Below are 15,681 nucleotides of genomic sequence, written 5' to 3' on the forward strand. Positions count from 1 at the left end.
AAAATATCAGCATCATTTTGCCTCAATAATGTCATCTATTTTGTGAAGTGCACCAGTCCTCCTGCAGCAAAGCACCCCACAAACATGATGCTGTCACCGCCCGTGCTTCACGGTTGGGTGTGTTCTTCGGCTTGCAAGCCTCCCCTTTTCCTCCAACATAAGATGGTCATTATGGCCAAACAGTTCTGTTTTTGTTTCATCAGACAGAGGACATTTCTCAAAAAGTACAATCTTGTCCCCATGTGCAGTTGCAACGTATCTGGCTTTTATGGCGGCTTTGGAGCAGTGGCTTCTTCTTGCTGAGCCTTTTTCAGTTATGTCACTATAAGACTTTTTTCTGTGGATTGATACTTTTGTACCTGTTTCCCCAGCATCTTCACAACGGTCCTTGTGCTTTTCGCACCAAAGTACGTTCATGTTCTAGGAGACGGAAGCGCTCTCCTTCCTGGCCGTATGACGGCTGGTGGTTCCCATGGTGTTTAATTTTGCGTACTATTGTTTGTACAGATGAACGTGTACCTTCAGACGTTTGAAATTGCGCCCAGGATGAACCAGACTTGTGGAGGTCGTACAATTTTTATTCGAGGTCTTGCTGATTTCTTTTGATTTCCCATGATGTCAAGCAAAGAGGCACTGAGTTTGAAGGTAGGCTTGAAATACATCCACAGGTACACCATCCAATTGACTCAAATTATGTAATACTCCTATCAGAAGGCTTCTAAAGCCATGACAAATTTTCTGAATTTTCCAAGCTGTTTAAAGGCACAGTCAACTTAGTGTATGTAAACTTCTGACCCACTGAAATCTGTGATACAGGTGAAAAATCGTGTCTGAAACATTGTTGGAAAAATACTTGTGTCATGCACAAAGTAGATGTCCTAACCGACTTACCAAAACTATAGTTTGTTAACAGTCCAACTACCTCAATCTACCTACCTCATCCTATTGTTTTATGTTACTTTCTGCTCTTTGCACCGTATCACTCTTACACATCATCATCTGCTCATCTATCACTCGATGTTAATCTGCTAAATGTAATTACTTCGCTACTATGGCCTATTTATTGCCTTACCTCCTCAGCCATTTGCACACACTGTATATAGACTTTCTCTATTGTATTATTGACTTCGCTTGTTTATCCATTGTAACTCTGGTTGTTGTTTGTTCGCACTGCTTTGCTTATCTTGGCAGGTCGCAGTGTAAATGAGAACTTGTTCTCACTAGCCTACTGATTAAATAAAGGTGAAATATATATATACTGTATATATTTTTTAAATAACAAGAAACTTGTGGAGTGGTTGAAAAACGAGTTTAATGACTCCAACATAAGTATGTAAACTTCCGACTTCAACTGTATATAACACACACGTCTATATAACACACACTGTTCCTAGTGGCAGGCAGCAGCTCCTGTAAATGTCATGTAATAATCGATGACTGTTTGTCTCGAGGGAACTCTAAGTACCACTACTATGGTCTTCGTATCAAGGCCACCTCCTCTTCTGCTCCGTCTGACAGACGACACCAGCACCTGGCCTTGAGACAGCAACCTTCTCTCAGAACACAGGTAGGGGGTGTCTGTGTCTTCAGTCTCTCTGTCTCTCTCTCTTTGTCTCTCTCTTCTCTTTCTCTATCTTTGTTCTCTCTCTTTCTCTATCTTTTGTCTCTCTCTCTCTTTTGTCTCTCTCTCTCTTGTCTCTTTCTCTTTGTCTCTCTCTCTCTTTTGACAGCTGTTCTGTCCATAGGATAAAGCCGGTTCTGAAGGTGGAGGGCATGTCCAATGGGATGTCCCTGGGGCGGGGGCAGCAGCAGGGGCAGGGCTCAGTGACATCTCAGCTCAGGTGCAACAATACCAGCAGTTCCTGGGTGAGTGGACAGGGACTAGGTCACACACACAGACACACACCACAGACACACACACACAGGAGCGAATAGCCTGTCATCTGTCAGACAGCTCGAGAGCAGCTCCTCAAAAAGATGGTATGGAGTGAAACGCGCCTTGGTGAAAGCCCAGCCACTGGGTACTGGAGTGAACGCGCCGTTGGAAGCCAGCAATGGTACTGGAGTGAAACGTGCCGTTGGAAGCCCAGCCAATGGTACTGGAGTGAAACGTGCCGTTGGAAGCCCAGCCAATGGTACTGGAGTGAAATGCGCATGGGAAGCCAGCCAATGGTACTGGAGTGAAACGCGCCGTTGGAAGCCACCAATGGTACTGGAGTAAACGCGCCGTTGGAAGCCCAGCCAATGGTACTGGAGTGAAACGTGCCGTTGGAAGCCAGCCAATGGTACTGGAGTGAAAACGTGCCGTTGGAAGCCAGCCAATGGTACTGGAGTGAAAGCGCATTGGAAGCCCAGCCATGGTACTGGAGTGAAACGCGCGTTGGAAGCCCAGCCAATGTACTGGAGTGAACTGCCCGTTGGAAGCCCAGCCAATGGTACTGGAGTTGAACTTGCCGTTGGAAGCCCAGCCGAATGGTACTGGAGTTAACGCGCCGTTGGAAGCCCAGCCAATGTACTGGAGTGAAACGCGCCGTTGGAAGCCCAGCCAATGGTACTGGAGTGAAACGCGCCGTTGGAAGCCCAGCCAATGGTACTGGAGTGAAAGCGCCGTTGGAAGCCCAGCCAATGGTACTGGAGTGAAACGCGCCCGTTGGAAGCCCAGCCAATGGTACTGGAGTGAAACGCGCCGTTGAAGCCAGCCAGACTGAGTGAACGCCGTGGAAGCCAATGGTACTGGATGAAAGCGTTGAAGCCCAGCCAATGGTACGTGGAGTGAAACGTGCCGTTGGAAGCCAGTGCAACACAACCATTCTAAATGCAGTTGGGTGTTGACAGTTTTGAGTGGAAGATAACAGGCTGCTATGTGTTGCATGTTTCCATTAATGAAACATGGCAGGTCTTTGTATGCATGCATAGTATTTTCTGTAGGTCACCTCATTTTACTGTTTAACCGTTCGTTGACCGGTTAAAGAGGGTCGGAATTTACCGAAATGGGCATCACACACGTAGTAACAAGAATGTCTCCTTATGTAAATAATGGCATAAACATAGCTAGGAAACATACTAAACCAATGTGAAGCACACAGATAACACGTTGTAAATCATCAACACATAATAACACAACAATGTAAGGTTGTTGTTGTTGTTGTTGTCCAGACGCGTCGCGGCGCTGCCTGAGTTCCCAGAGTTGGATCTGCAGACAGACCTCTTCCTGACGGGATCATTCCAGAACACATCACAGCCTTCCAACAGCTCTACAGGGAACACTGTGAGGTATACAGTCTACTACGCACTGCTGGCTTGTGGCAGTCTTATGAAGTGTTGTGCCTATTATGTAGGGCTATGTCTGTCTTGATTCACTAACGATAACGATGATGAGATGTAGAATCAGGTGTGTTAGTTCCAGGACCAGGATTGGGAAACAGTGTGTTAGCACTGTGTTAGTCTATTGTAGTGTAGTGAAAATGTATGACAATCTTATGTATGTTTATGTCTGCTTATGCAGTGCTTTGTCAGTCTATGTAGTGTTATGTCTGTCTAATGTATTTCTATCGCTGTCTTAATGTAGTGCCTTTGTCCAATGTAGGTCTATGTCCTGTTATGTGGGTCAAATGTCATGTTATGTCAGTCTAAGTAGTGTTATGACTTTCTATCTTTCATGTCTGTTAAAATACTATGTCAGTCTTACAGTGTGTGTATGTCAGTCTAATGTAGTGTTATGACTTTCTGTTTTTCATGTCTGTTAAAATACTATGTCAGTCTACAGGTGTGTTATGTCAGTCTAATGAGGTGTTATGACTTTCTATCTTTCATGTCTGTTAAAATACTATGTCAGTCTACAGGTGTGTTATGTCAGTCTAATGTAGTGTAATGTCAGACAAACGTAGTGTTTTATCATTCTCACGTAGGCTAGTGCAGGCCATTCTGGATGTGATGGTGAACCTGCAGTTCACTCTGGTGGAGACGCTGTGGAAAACCTTCTGGAGGTTCAGCGAGAGCATCGACGCAGACACACTCGGCGTGTGAGTGAAACACACACGTTCTACATGTCACACATTATAACACACACAATCTAACAAATATTGTGTGTGTGTGTGTGCCTCCAGTCATGGTGAGTCAGAGGAGCGTCTACCTAAGTGGTACCTGGTGGTGCTGTGTAAGTACCAGCCAGTTGTTCACTGGACCAGAGACTGTGACAACACACTGTACCAGGCCCTGGTGGAGATCCTCATCCCTGACGTATTACGACCCATCCCCAGTGAGTTATGACATTAGGTCTACATAACATGACCTTAGAGCTACACAACATGCCGTTAGAGCTATATAACATAACATGACATAGGGCTACATGACATTAGAGCTTCATAACATGACAGAGCTGCACAACATGCCATTAGAGCTACACAACATGACATTAGAGCCACATGACTTGACATTAGAGCTACACAACATGACATTAGAGCTACACAACATGCCGTTAGAGCTATATAACATAACATGACATAGGGCTACATGACATTAGAGCTACATAACATGACATTAGAGCCACATAACATGACATTAGAGCCACATAACATGACATTAGAGCCACATAACTTGACATTAGAGCTACATAACTTGACATTAGAGCCGCATAACATGACATTAGAGCCGCATAACATGACATTAGAGCTGCACGACATGCCATTAGABCGACATGATATAGGGCTACACAACATGACATTAGAGCTACATAACATGACCTTAGAGCTACACAACATGACATTAGAGCTACATAACAGCTACATAATGTCTACATAATGTCTTCTAAAAAATATGACTACCTACTTTTCTCTGTCATTTATATTAATCTGCCCCTCTCTCTGTCAGGTGCCTTAACTCAAGCCATCCGTAACTTTGCCAAGAGTCTAGAGATCTGGCTGACAAGCGCCATGATGAACATACCAGAGGAGATGGTCCGCATCAAGGTGTGATCTCTCTCACACACACACGCACGCACGCACGCACACACACAATACAAACACTCTCCCACAAAACTACATTCCCTCTCCCTTACCCCTCCTCCCCTCCTCTCTCCCTTCCCCTCTCCTCCAGGTGGTGTGTGCGGGAGCATTTGCCCAGACGCTGCGTCGCTACACCAGTCTAAACCACCTGGCCCAGGCAGCCAGGGCCGTCCTCCAGAACACAGCCCAGATCAATCAGATGCTGAGTGACCTCAACAGAGTTGACTTCACCAACGTGCAGAACTGCGAGGTAGTCTGTCTGGATCCCGTTTAACCACTACCTCTCTCTGTCTGGATACCTTTTAACCACTCTGTCTGTCTGTCTGTCTGTCTGTCTGTCTGTCTGTCTGTCTGTCTGTCTGTCTGTCTGTCTGTCTGTCTGTCTGTCTGTCTGTCTGCTGCTGTCTGTCTGTCTCTCTGTCTGTCTGTCTGTCTGTCTTGTCTGTCGTGTCCTCTCTCTGTCGTCTTCTGGCTGTCTACCTCTCTCTGTCTGTGCTTCTCTACTCTCTCTCTTCTGTCTGTTCTGGCTCTCTACCTCTCTGTTCTACATGTCTGTCAAGGCACAGATCTGTTCCTCTCTACATTGCTCTTTCTCTCCAACCTATTATCCTGACCTCTGTCTCCCCTCCTTGACTCCCCCCCTGTAGGAGCAGGCGTCGTGGGTGTGTGGTTGTGAGGATGGTGTGATCCAGAGGTTGGAGCAGGACTTCAAGCAGACGTTACAACAACATAATTCTCTGGAGCAGTGGGCTGCCTGGCTGGACGGCGTGGTCTCCCAGGTCCTAAAGCCTTACCAACACAGCCCTGCAGCCTTCCCTAAGGCTGCCAAGCTCTTCCTGCTGCGATGGAGCTTCTACAGGTGAGAGAGGAGGATGTTTGAAGTAAGAGAAAGTGAAGCATTAAAGGCTGTTTGATTTGAATGTACATTTCCCCCTTCTCCACTCTTCATTTCTCTCTACCCTCCCTGTCTCTCTCTGTCTCTCTCTCTACCCCTCCCTGTCTCTCTCTACCCCTCACTCTCTCTCTCTCCCTGTCTCCTCTCTCTGTTCTCTTACACCCCTCCCTGTCTCTCTCTACACCCCTCCCTGTCTCTCTTACCCCCTCCCTGTCTTCCCCTCACCCCTCCGTCTCTCTCTACCCCTCCCTGTCTCTCTCTACCCCCTCCCTGTCTCTCTCTACCCCCCTCCCTGTCTCTCTCTACCCCCTCCCTGTCTCTCTCTACCCCCCTCCCTGTCTCTCTCTACCCCCTCCCTGTCTCTCTCTCCCCCTCCCTGTCCTCTCACCCCTGTCTCCTCCCCTCCCTGTCTCTCTCTACCCCCTCCCTGTCTCTCTCTACCCCCCTCCCTGTCTCTTACCCCCCCCCCTGTCTCTCTCTACCCCCTCCCTGTTCTCTCCCACCCCTCCCTGTCTCTCTCCCCCCTCCCTGTCTCTCTCTACCCCCCTCCCTGTCTCTCCCTCATCCTCCCTGTCTCTCTCTACCCCCCTCCCTGTCTCTCTCTACCCCCCTCCTGTTCTCTCTACCTTTCCTGTCTCTCTCTACCCCTCCTGTCTCTCTCTACCCCTCCCTGTCTCTCTCCTCACTCCTCCCTGTCCTCTCTACCCCCCCCTGTCTCTCTCTACCCCCTCCCTGTCTCTCTCTACCCCCCTCCTGTCTCTCTCTTCACCCCCTCCTGTCTCTCTCTACACCCCTCCCTGTCTCTCTCTACCCCCCAGCTCCATGGTGATCCGGGACCTGACTCTGCGTAGTGCTGCCAGCTTTGGATCCTTCCACCTGATCAGACTGCTGTATGATGAGTACATGTACTACCTGGTAGAACACAGAGTGGCCCAGGCTAAAGGAGAGACGCCCATCGCTGTCATGGGAGAGGTACACACACACGGAGCCCAGGGCACAGAAACACACATACCGACACACAGGATGCACTGCTTATTGTCTCTCTCTCTCTCTCTCAGTTTGCCAGTGTGGGCAGGAGTCTGAACGGTCAGGACCCTGATAAAGGTAGATGTCTCATCTCTACACTGCAACCCTTCACATGTTCTACATCTCAAATAATGTGGTCACAATAAACCTGTAAACGGTGAATATATCTGTGTCTCAGATGAGGAAGAGGATGAGGAGGAGAGTGAMGAAGAGGGGGTAGAGATGACCGTGCCGTCTAACTCCGCTGGTCTGGGAGAGGGGGAGGAGTCACTGGAGCCGCCCGTCAAGCTAGCCAGGACTGACCCCCGGGGACTGTTCAATACCACACACACAGAGTGACTCACACACACCCAACACGCACGCGCACTGACAACTTAAAGACACGCTCTCGACCTCGCCGTTGGCTAACATAACACACACACACCCTCAATAACACACATACACACACTCATCCTTTGCCTTAATGATAGTTTGCTATGAGCCCATTTGTGATCCCAATGCCATTAAGTTCCTTATCTGTTCCTGCAACCTCACAACCTGTTTGTCTGCAGCCTTGATCTCGTGTGTGTGTGTGTGTGTGTGTGTGTGGTGTGTGTGTGTGTGTGTGTGTGTGTGTGTGTTCGTGTGTGTGTGTGTGTGTGTGTGTGTTGTGTGGTGTGTGTGTGTGTGATGTGTGTGTGTGTGTGTGTGTGTGTGTGTGTGTGTGTTGTGTGTGTGAGAGAGAGAGCAAGGAGAGGTTTCAACAGCTTGCCTTTTCATCTGCTTTTTAGTTATCATGGTTCCTCATCACCTTCATTGTGACCTAAGAGTACGGTAACCTCTTCACTGACACACTGGGTCCTTGCAATTGTGACATAAGAGACGGTAACCTTTCACCTAGACACACTGGTCCCTTCATTGTGACATAAGAGAACGGTAACCTCTCACTAGACACATGTCCTTCATTGGTGACATAAAGAGACGGTAACCCTTCACTAGACACACTGGTCCTGTCTATTGTGACATAAAGAGACGGTAACCTTCTACATAGGACACACCTGGTCCTTTATTGTGACATCAAGAGACGGTAACCTCCTTCACTAGGCCACACTGGTCCTTCTTTGACATAAGAGACGGTACCTCTCACTTAGACAGCACTGGTCTTCATTGTGACAATAGAGATACGGTAACCTCTCTCATTAGACAGCACTGAGTCCTTCAATTGTGACATAAGATGACGGTAACCCTCGTTCAATCTAGATAGACACACTGGTCCTTCATTGTTGACATGAATGACGCGGTAAGCCTCCTCACTAGGACACACTGTCCTTCATCTGTGACATAAGAGGACGGTAACTCTTTCACTAGACACACTGGTCCTCATTGTGACATAAGAGACGGTAACCCCATGACCCGCATTCACTAGACATGGCTCCTGTTGACATTAAAGACCGACTTCAGATGGTACTCGGTCCAAGATCTGAAATCAACTTATTGGACCTCACTATTAACATCACGCACTAGATGTGGCACTGTGGTTGTTGCTGGATGCAGCAAACAAGCTTGTATCGCAATCCAGTGGACTGAGATTCCAGTCATGAGGTGTTGTAACACACTGACCATTTAAAGGTAATGTCTGATTGAGCTGACGTATGCAACATTTACCGTGAATTCAGTCTCCGTGAAGCACGCTGAGGAAATCACTGCCTTTAAAAGGGGCACGTGTCAACAGAAGTCTAGAACATACGCTCTGATTGAGTCCAGACCTATATGTATGTCTTAACAGAGGTCTAGAACGTACGTCTGATGAATCAAGACCTATATGTCACCTGTCACAGAGGTCTAGAAACGCTACCTCTGATTGAATCACAGACCTATATGTCACTGGTCAACAGTGGTCTAGAAGAACGTACCTCTGATTGAATCCAGACCTATATGTCACTGTCAACAGAGGTCTACAACGTACCTGTGATTGAATCCAGACGCTATATGTCACTGTCACAGAGGTCTCTACAACGTACCTGTGATTGATCCAGACCTATATGTCACTGTCAACAGAGGTCTACAACATACCTGTGATTGAATCCAGACCTATATGTCACTGTCAACAGAGGTCTACAACGTACCTGTGATTGAATCCAGACCTATATGTCACTGTCAACAGAGGTCTACAACGTACCTGTGATTGAATCCAGACCTATATGTCACTGTCAACAGAGGTCTACAACAACCTGTGATTGAATCCAGACCTAATATGTCCACTGTCAACAGAGGTCTACAACGTACTGTGATTGAATCCAGACCTATATGCGTCACTGTTCAACAGAGTCTACAACGTACCTCTGATTGAATCACGACCTACAGTACCAATCAAAAGTTTGGCACACCTACTCATTCAAGGGTTTTTCTTTATTTTTACTATTTTCTACATTGTAGAATAATAGTGAAGACATCAAAACTATGAAATAACACATATGGAATCATGTGTCCAAAAAAAGTGTTAAATCAAAATAATGTTATATTTGAGATTCTTCAAAGTCGCCCCCTTCGCCTTGATGACAGCTTTGTTTCACTATTCTACAATGTAGAAACTTTGATTGGTACTGTGTGAGTCAGTCAACCGGCATGGCTTTAACCTTCTCTGTCTTCACCTTCTCGTCCTCACCTTACCCACCCACTGTCCTAACGGCCATAGAAAGCAGAGAGAAGGGGAGAGATTTACTGGCTTTGTCCTGGCCAGGTGTAGAGTTGTTCCAGCAGTCTGTCTTCAGTCCTGATGATGTTCACTGACCTCTTCTTACAGTGTGTCCCAAACGGCATCCTATCGGTACTTAAACAGGGCACCATGTAGGACGTATGAATATGTTAATAGCCCTCCGTGTAACGAGACTGCGGGGTCTTGACGTATTGAAATCAAGTGATCAGTCCGACTACTCTACAGTATGTCCTGATGTAGTCCGATGCTAAAGTAGTGTCCTGATGTAGTCCGACTATCTAACAGTAGTGTCCTGATGTAGTCGACTACTCTAACAGTAGTGTCCTGATGTAGTCCGACGCTCTAACAGTAGTGTGTCCTGATTGTAGTCCGACCTCTAACAGTAGTGTCCTGATGTAGTCCGACGCTCTAACACGTAGTGTCCTGATGTAGTCCGACTACTCTACAGTAGTGTCCTGATGTAGTCCGACCTCTAACAGTAGTGTCCTGTGTAGTGACGCTCTAACAGAAGTGCCTGATGAGCCGACTACTCTACAGTAGTGTCCTGATGTAGTCCGACTACTCTAACAGTAGTGTCCTGATGTAGTCCGACGCTCTAACAGTAGTGTCCTGATGTAGTCGACGCTCTAACAGTAGTGTCCTGATGTAGTCCGACTACTCTAACAGTAGTGTCCTGATGTAGTCGCGACCGCTCTCAGTAGTGTCCTGATGTAGTCCGACGCTCTAACAGTAGTGTCCTGATGTAGTCCGACGCTCTAACAGTAGTGTCCTGATGTAGTCCGACGCTCTAACAGTAGTGTCCTGATGTAGTCCGACTACTCTAACAGTAGTGTCCTGATGTAGTCGACACTCTAACAGTAGTGTCCTGATGTAGTCCGACGCTCTAACAGTAGTGTCCTGATGTAGTCCGACGCTCTAACAGTAGTGTCCTGATGTAGTCGACGCTCTAACAGTAGTGTCCGTGATGTAGTCCGACGCTCTAAAACAGTAGTGTCCTGATGTAGTCCGACTATCTAACAGTAGTGTCCTGATGTAGTGCTGACGCTCTAACGTGTGTCCTGATGTAGTCCGACGCTTAACAGTAGTGTCCTGATGTAGTCCGACGCCTAAACAGTAGTGTCCTGTTAGTCTTGATCGCTCTAACAGTAGTGTCCTGATGTAGTCTGACGCTCTAACAGTAGTGTCCTGATGTAGTCGCGACGCTCTAACACAGTAGTGTCCTGATGTAGTCGACGCTCTAACAGTAGTGTCCTGATGTAGTCCGACGCTCTAACAGTAGTGTCCTGATGTAGTCTCGACTACTCTAACAGTAGTGTCCTGATGTAGTCCGACGCTCTAACAGTAGTGTCCTGATGTAGTCCGACGCTCTAACAGTAGTGTCCTGATGTAGTCGACCTCTAACACGTAGTGTCCTGATGTAGTCCGACTCTCTAACAGTAGTGTCCTGATGTAGTCCGACGCTCTAACAGTAGTGTCCTGATGTAGTCCTGAACCCTAACAGTAGTGTCCTGATGTAGTCCGACGCTCTAACAGTAGTGTCCTGATGTAGTCCGACGCTCTAACAGTAGTGTCCTGATGTGTCCGACGCTCTAACAGTAGTGTCCTGATGTAGTCCGACTACTCTAACAGTAGTGTCCTGATGTAGTCCGACTACTCTAACAGTAGTGTCCTGATGTAGTCCGACTACTCTAACAGTAGTGTCCCGATGCAGTTCAGAGGATGGTGTGTAACGGCCGATACAGGGCAGCATTCAGAAAGATAGGTTTTAGTGTGTTTTTAGGCCAACTAAGAGATGACCTGTGCCTTGTAGAGCTAGACAACGCTTGTGTTTGCATCTCGAATGGCACCCTTGTTCCCTGTATAGTGCACTTTTTTGGACCGGAGCCCCATTGACCATGGTCAAAAGTAYTGCACTATACAGGGAGCCATTTGGAAGACAACCTGTGTTTTTAATTAGATCTGATGAATAAATGAAAGTGTTTCTAAACCTGTACAATCTGACATTTGTTCCTGACTCTTTGGTAATGTATTGTTATTAGAATGTTATGAGTTATAGCAGGCATATGTAGTGTCATAAGAGAGAGGAATAGAGGGGGCAGCCATAATGCATCCTGCTTATATCCCATTCATTTGTCCCTCCATCCTCATCCGTCATCCACACACACACACACAACAGTAAAGTGATATCCCACCAGCAGGATACAGACCTTCACTAATCTGTGATTGGGCAACAAGGACAGAACTCACACCAACCAATCAGGTTGGCAGAGCAAGAGCACATGCAATGTTGTATCCATGGCAACCTTAACTGCCAGCTCGTTGAATCAGCAAAAAGTCACCATATTTAGTACAGATCAGTGAATGTGTATTTGTAATATATATCTGTAGAAATAGATGTTACTTTAGTGACTATCATATATTTATTGACCCATTATGGCCTTATTTCAACAGTATGTGTAGCATATTTTGATGTACTATCCAGAGTATTTAGCTACTGTATAATCACATAAGATTTCTAGTATATGTTTTGTAGACCTTTGTATTGAATCCCTGTGCCTAGAGTTTGTAGTTTTAATATCAMTACCCAGTGAGCACAAGACAGAGGTCTTTTCAAACATCTTGTACTCAGTAGTTGCTCCATAAAGACGTGATACCAGCCCAACCTTCAGCCATTAAATGGAAAAGATACAACCGTTTCCCCTCTTCAGTCTCTTAAAATGTAACCAAGTGTTTTTCCTTCACACACAGGAAACAGAGCCACACACAAGGTGAATCATTTATTTGTATAAAAAAATAGTCAAGTGAACCATGCTCTCTCCGTCCAGTCTGTTAAAATACAGCCAGATAATAACAAGTTGCTTATTAACTCCATATCCCATAAGCCTCTGCTCCATCTAGGGTTGTAACTTTCCTAAAAAGATTCCTGGGATGAAGGACTAATCTGGAATCCTTCAACCAGGATTTCTAGAAAACTTTCCCAAAATTCCCAGGTTAACTCCATCACATACAAATACATTTATTAAYGSGACAATCTGAACTGACACCCTATTCCCTATGTAGTGCACTACTTTTGACCAAAGCCCTATGAGAGTTTGAGGCTCTGGACAAAACGTAGTGCACTACATAGGGAGCCATTTTGGACGCAACCAAGAAGAAATCTGCCAACGGTAAAATAAGGGTGTACACACAGGGTGTATGGTGAAGTTGCCCTTAGACACTGATCTGCGGTCAGTTTTACATTCCCCCCCACTAATGGTTAAGATTAGGATTGGGGGAGGGGAAGCTGATCCTAGATCTGTACTTAGGGGGAACGTCAGTCACTCCAGAGCGACAAATAACAGGATTGGTTCCAGTTCATGTGTAGGCCCTGTTGCAATCAGACAGACATGGAGATTCAGACCTGGATAAAACCAGATGAAACTGGACAGAGCTGGTTTAGAGGAGTGGCCTTTAGGTTCCGAGAACAGCAGCAGAATCTCGGAGGCATGAGGACCACACAACTTCTCTCTACATACATCTCTCTCTCTCACACACAGTCATAAAACGGAAAATTACACCAAACAAACTAAAAACCCGCAGTAAAATCATCTTTGTTCAGTCCAGCTCTGGATCCATGGGTGCAAATTATGTCACATTATATAGTCAAACAAAAACAGAACAGGTGGAAAACACACAGAATGCCTCGTTTCTTCCATCCTCCAACATCACACACAGAGGCAGGTGCACAGATTCAAATTGGCGACATGTCGTCATTGAGTCATGACAATATGGCATCCTATTCCCTAAATCAGGGGTATCCCAACGTGCTCTACGAGGTCCGGAGCTTGCTCGCTTTCTGTTCTACCTGATCTTAAATGCCCACACACACACCCTGGTGGCGCCCAGGTGTAAATCAGGCCTGATTAGAGGGAACAGCTGAACTGGTTTCCAGGTGTAAATCAGGCCCTGATTAGGGGGGGAACAGTGAACTGGTTCCAGGTCTAAATCAGGCCCTGATTAGAGGGGAACAGTGGAACTGGTTTCCAGGTCTAAATCAGGCCCTGATTAGGGGGAACAGTGGAACTGGTTTCCAGGTCTAAATCAGGCCCTGATTAGAGGGAGAACAGTGGAACTGGTTTCCAGGTCTAAATCAGGCCCTGATTAGGGGGAACAGTGGAACTGGTTTCCAGTCTAAATCAGGCCCTGATTAGAGGGGAACAGTGGAACTGGTTTCCAGGTCTAAATCAGGCCCTGATTAGAGGGGAACAGTGGAACTGGTTTCCAGGTCTAAATCAGGCCCTGATTAGGGGGAACAGTGGAACCGGTTCCAGGTCTAAATCAGGCCCTGATTAGAGGGGAACAGTGGAACTGGTTTCCAGGTCCAGAATGGAATCATGAAGTTCCCATATAGAGCACTACTTCTACCAGAGTCATGAAGGGAAACACAGTCTATGTAGTGCACCACATGTGGAATAGGGTGCCATTTGGGAGGAAACCTATGACTGTTACTGTAGCAGCTGAACAGACTTACTGTGTGTGATGGGTGTGTGGTGGTGTGTGGATGGGTGTGTGGTGTGGTGGATGGGTGTGTTGAGGGATGGTTGTGTGTGGGATGGGTGTGTGTCGGTGTGTGGATCGGTGTGTGTCTGTGTGTGTGAGTCTGAGCCTCTGGTGTCAGGACACCCCTCTGTTGTCCCTCATAGAATGATCCAGGTGCCGGTCGCTGTCAGCTAACACCTGTAGAGAGGAACCTAGACAGAAGAGAGGGGGACAAACAGAAAAATAAATGAGATTTGAAGAATTCATTTCATAGAGTGTCTCTGTTTCATTTAACCCTTATTTTACCAGGTCAGTTGACTGAGAAAACATTCTCATTTACCACAACAACCCGGAGAATAGTTACAGGGGATAGGAGGGGGATGAATTAGCCAATTGGAAGCTGGGGATGATTAGGTGGCATGATGGTATGAGGGCCAGATTGGGAATTCAGCCAGGAAACCAGGGCCCCCCTACTCGTACGATAAGTCCCATGGGATCTTTAGTGACCACAGTTTAACGTCCCATCGGAAAGACGGCACCCCTACACAGGGCAATGTCCCCAATCACTGCCCTGGGGCATTTGGATATAGTTTTTTAGACCAGAGGAAAGAGAGGATCCTATTGGTCCTCCAGCAGCATCTGGTCTCCCATCCAGAAGCCAGCAGTGGGATGCAGGGTGGGATGCTGCTGACCCGTGTTAGAGTAACAAAACATTAAGGACACCTTCATTCCATGACAGACTGACCAGGTGAAAGATATGATCCCTTATCGATGTCACTTGTTAAATCCACATTAAATCAGTGTAGGTGAAGGGGAGGAGACGGGTTAAAGAAGGATTTTTAAGCTTTGAGCCATGGAGTGTGTATGTGTGCTATTCAGAAGGTGAATGGGCAAGACAAAATATTTAAATGCCTTTGAACGGGGTATGGTAGTGGGTATGGTAACCGGTATGGGGTAAGGTAACGGGTATGGCAGTAGGTATGGGGTATGGTAGTGGGTATGGCAGTAGGTATGGGGTATGGTAAGGGGTATGGTAGTGGGTATGGCAGTAGGTATGGTATGGGGTATGGTAGTAGGTATGGGGTATGGGTTATGGTAAGGGTATGGTAGTAGGTATGGGGTATGGGTTATGGTAAGGGTATGGTAGTGGGTATGGTAACGGTTATGGGGTATGGTAGTAGGTATGGGGTACGGTAACGGGTATGGTAGTAGGTATGGGGTACGGTAACGGGTATGGTAGTAGGTATGGGGTATGCTAGTGGGTATGGGGTATGCTAGTGGGTATGGTAAGGGGTATGGTATGTTAGTGGGTATGGGGTATGCTAGTGGGTATGGGGTATGCTAGTGGGTATGGGGTATGCTAGTGGGTATGGGGTATGGTAGTAGGTATAGCAACGGGTATGGCAAGGGGTATGGCAGTAGGTATTGGGGTATGGTAGTAGGTATTGGGGTATGCTAGTGGGTATTGGGGTATGGCAGTAGGTATGGGGTATGGTAGTAGATATGGGGTATGGTAGTGGGTATTGGGGTATGGTAGTGGGTAT

The 15,681-nt window shown here is 46.8% G+C and overlaps 1 protein-coding gene across 1 annotated transcript; it reads left to right on the forward strand.

Annotated features, from left to right (window-relative positions):
• Positions 1-615: 615 nt before the first annotated feature.
• Positions 616-7,506, forward strand: LOC112077243 (MHC class II regulatory factor RFX1-like). Its single transcript, XM_070441617.1, is given in 12 exon segments — positions 616-668; positions 1,731-1,841; positions 3,157-3,197; positions 3,200-3,273; positions 3,919-4,022; positions 4,107-4,258; positions 4,870-4,967; positions 5,095-5,242; positions 5,649-5,862; positions 6,717-6,870; positions 6,957-7,002; positions 7,103-7,506. Coding segments are annotated over 12 exon segments (1,356 nt in total). The 3' UTR covers positions 7,264-7,506.
• Positions 7,507-15,681: the final 8,175 nt, after the last annotated feature.

Source organism: Salvelinus sp. IW2-2015, unplaced genomic scaffold, assembly GCF_002910315.2.
Source record: "Salvelinus sp. IW2-2015 unplaced genomic scaffold, ASM291031v2 Un_scaffold4402, whole genome shotgun sequence".
NCBI classification, from domain to species: domain Eukaryota; kingdom Metazoa; phylum Chordata; class Actinopteri; order Salmoniformes; family Salmonidae; genus Salvelinus; species Salvelinus sp. IW2-2015.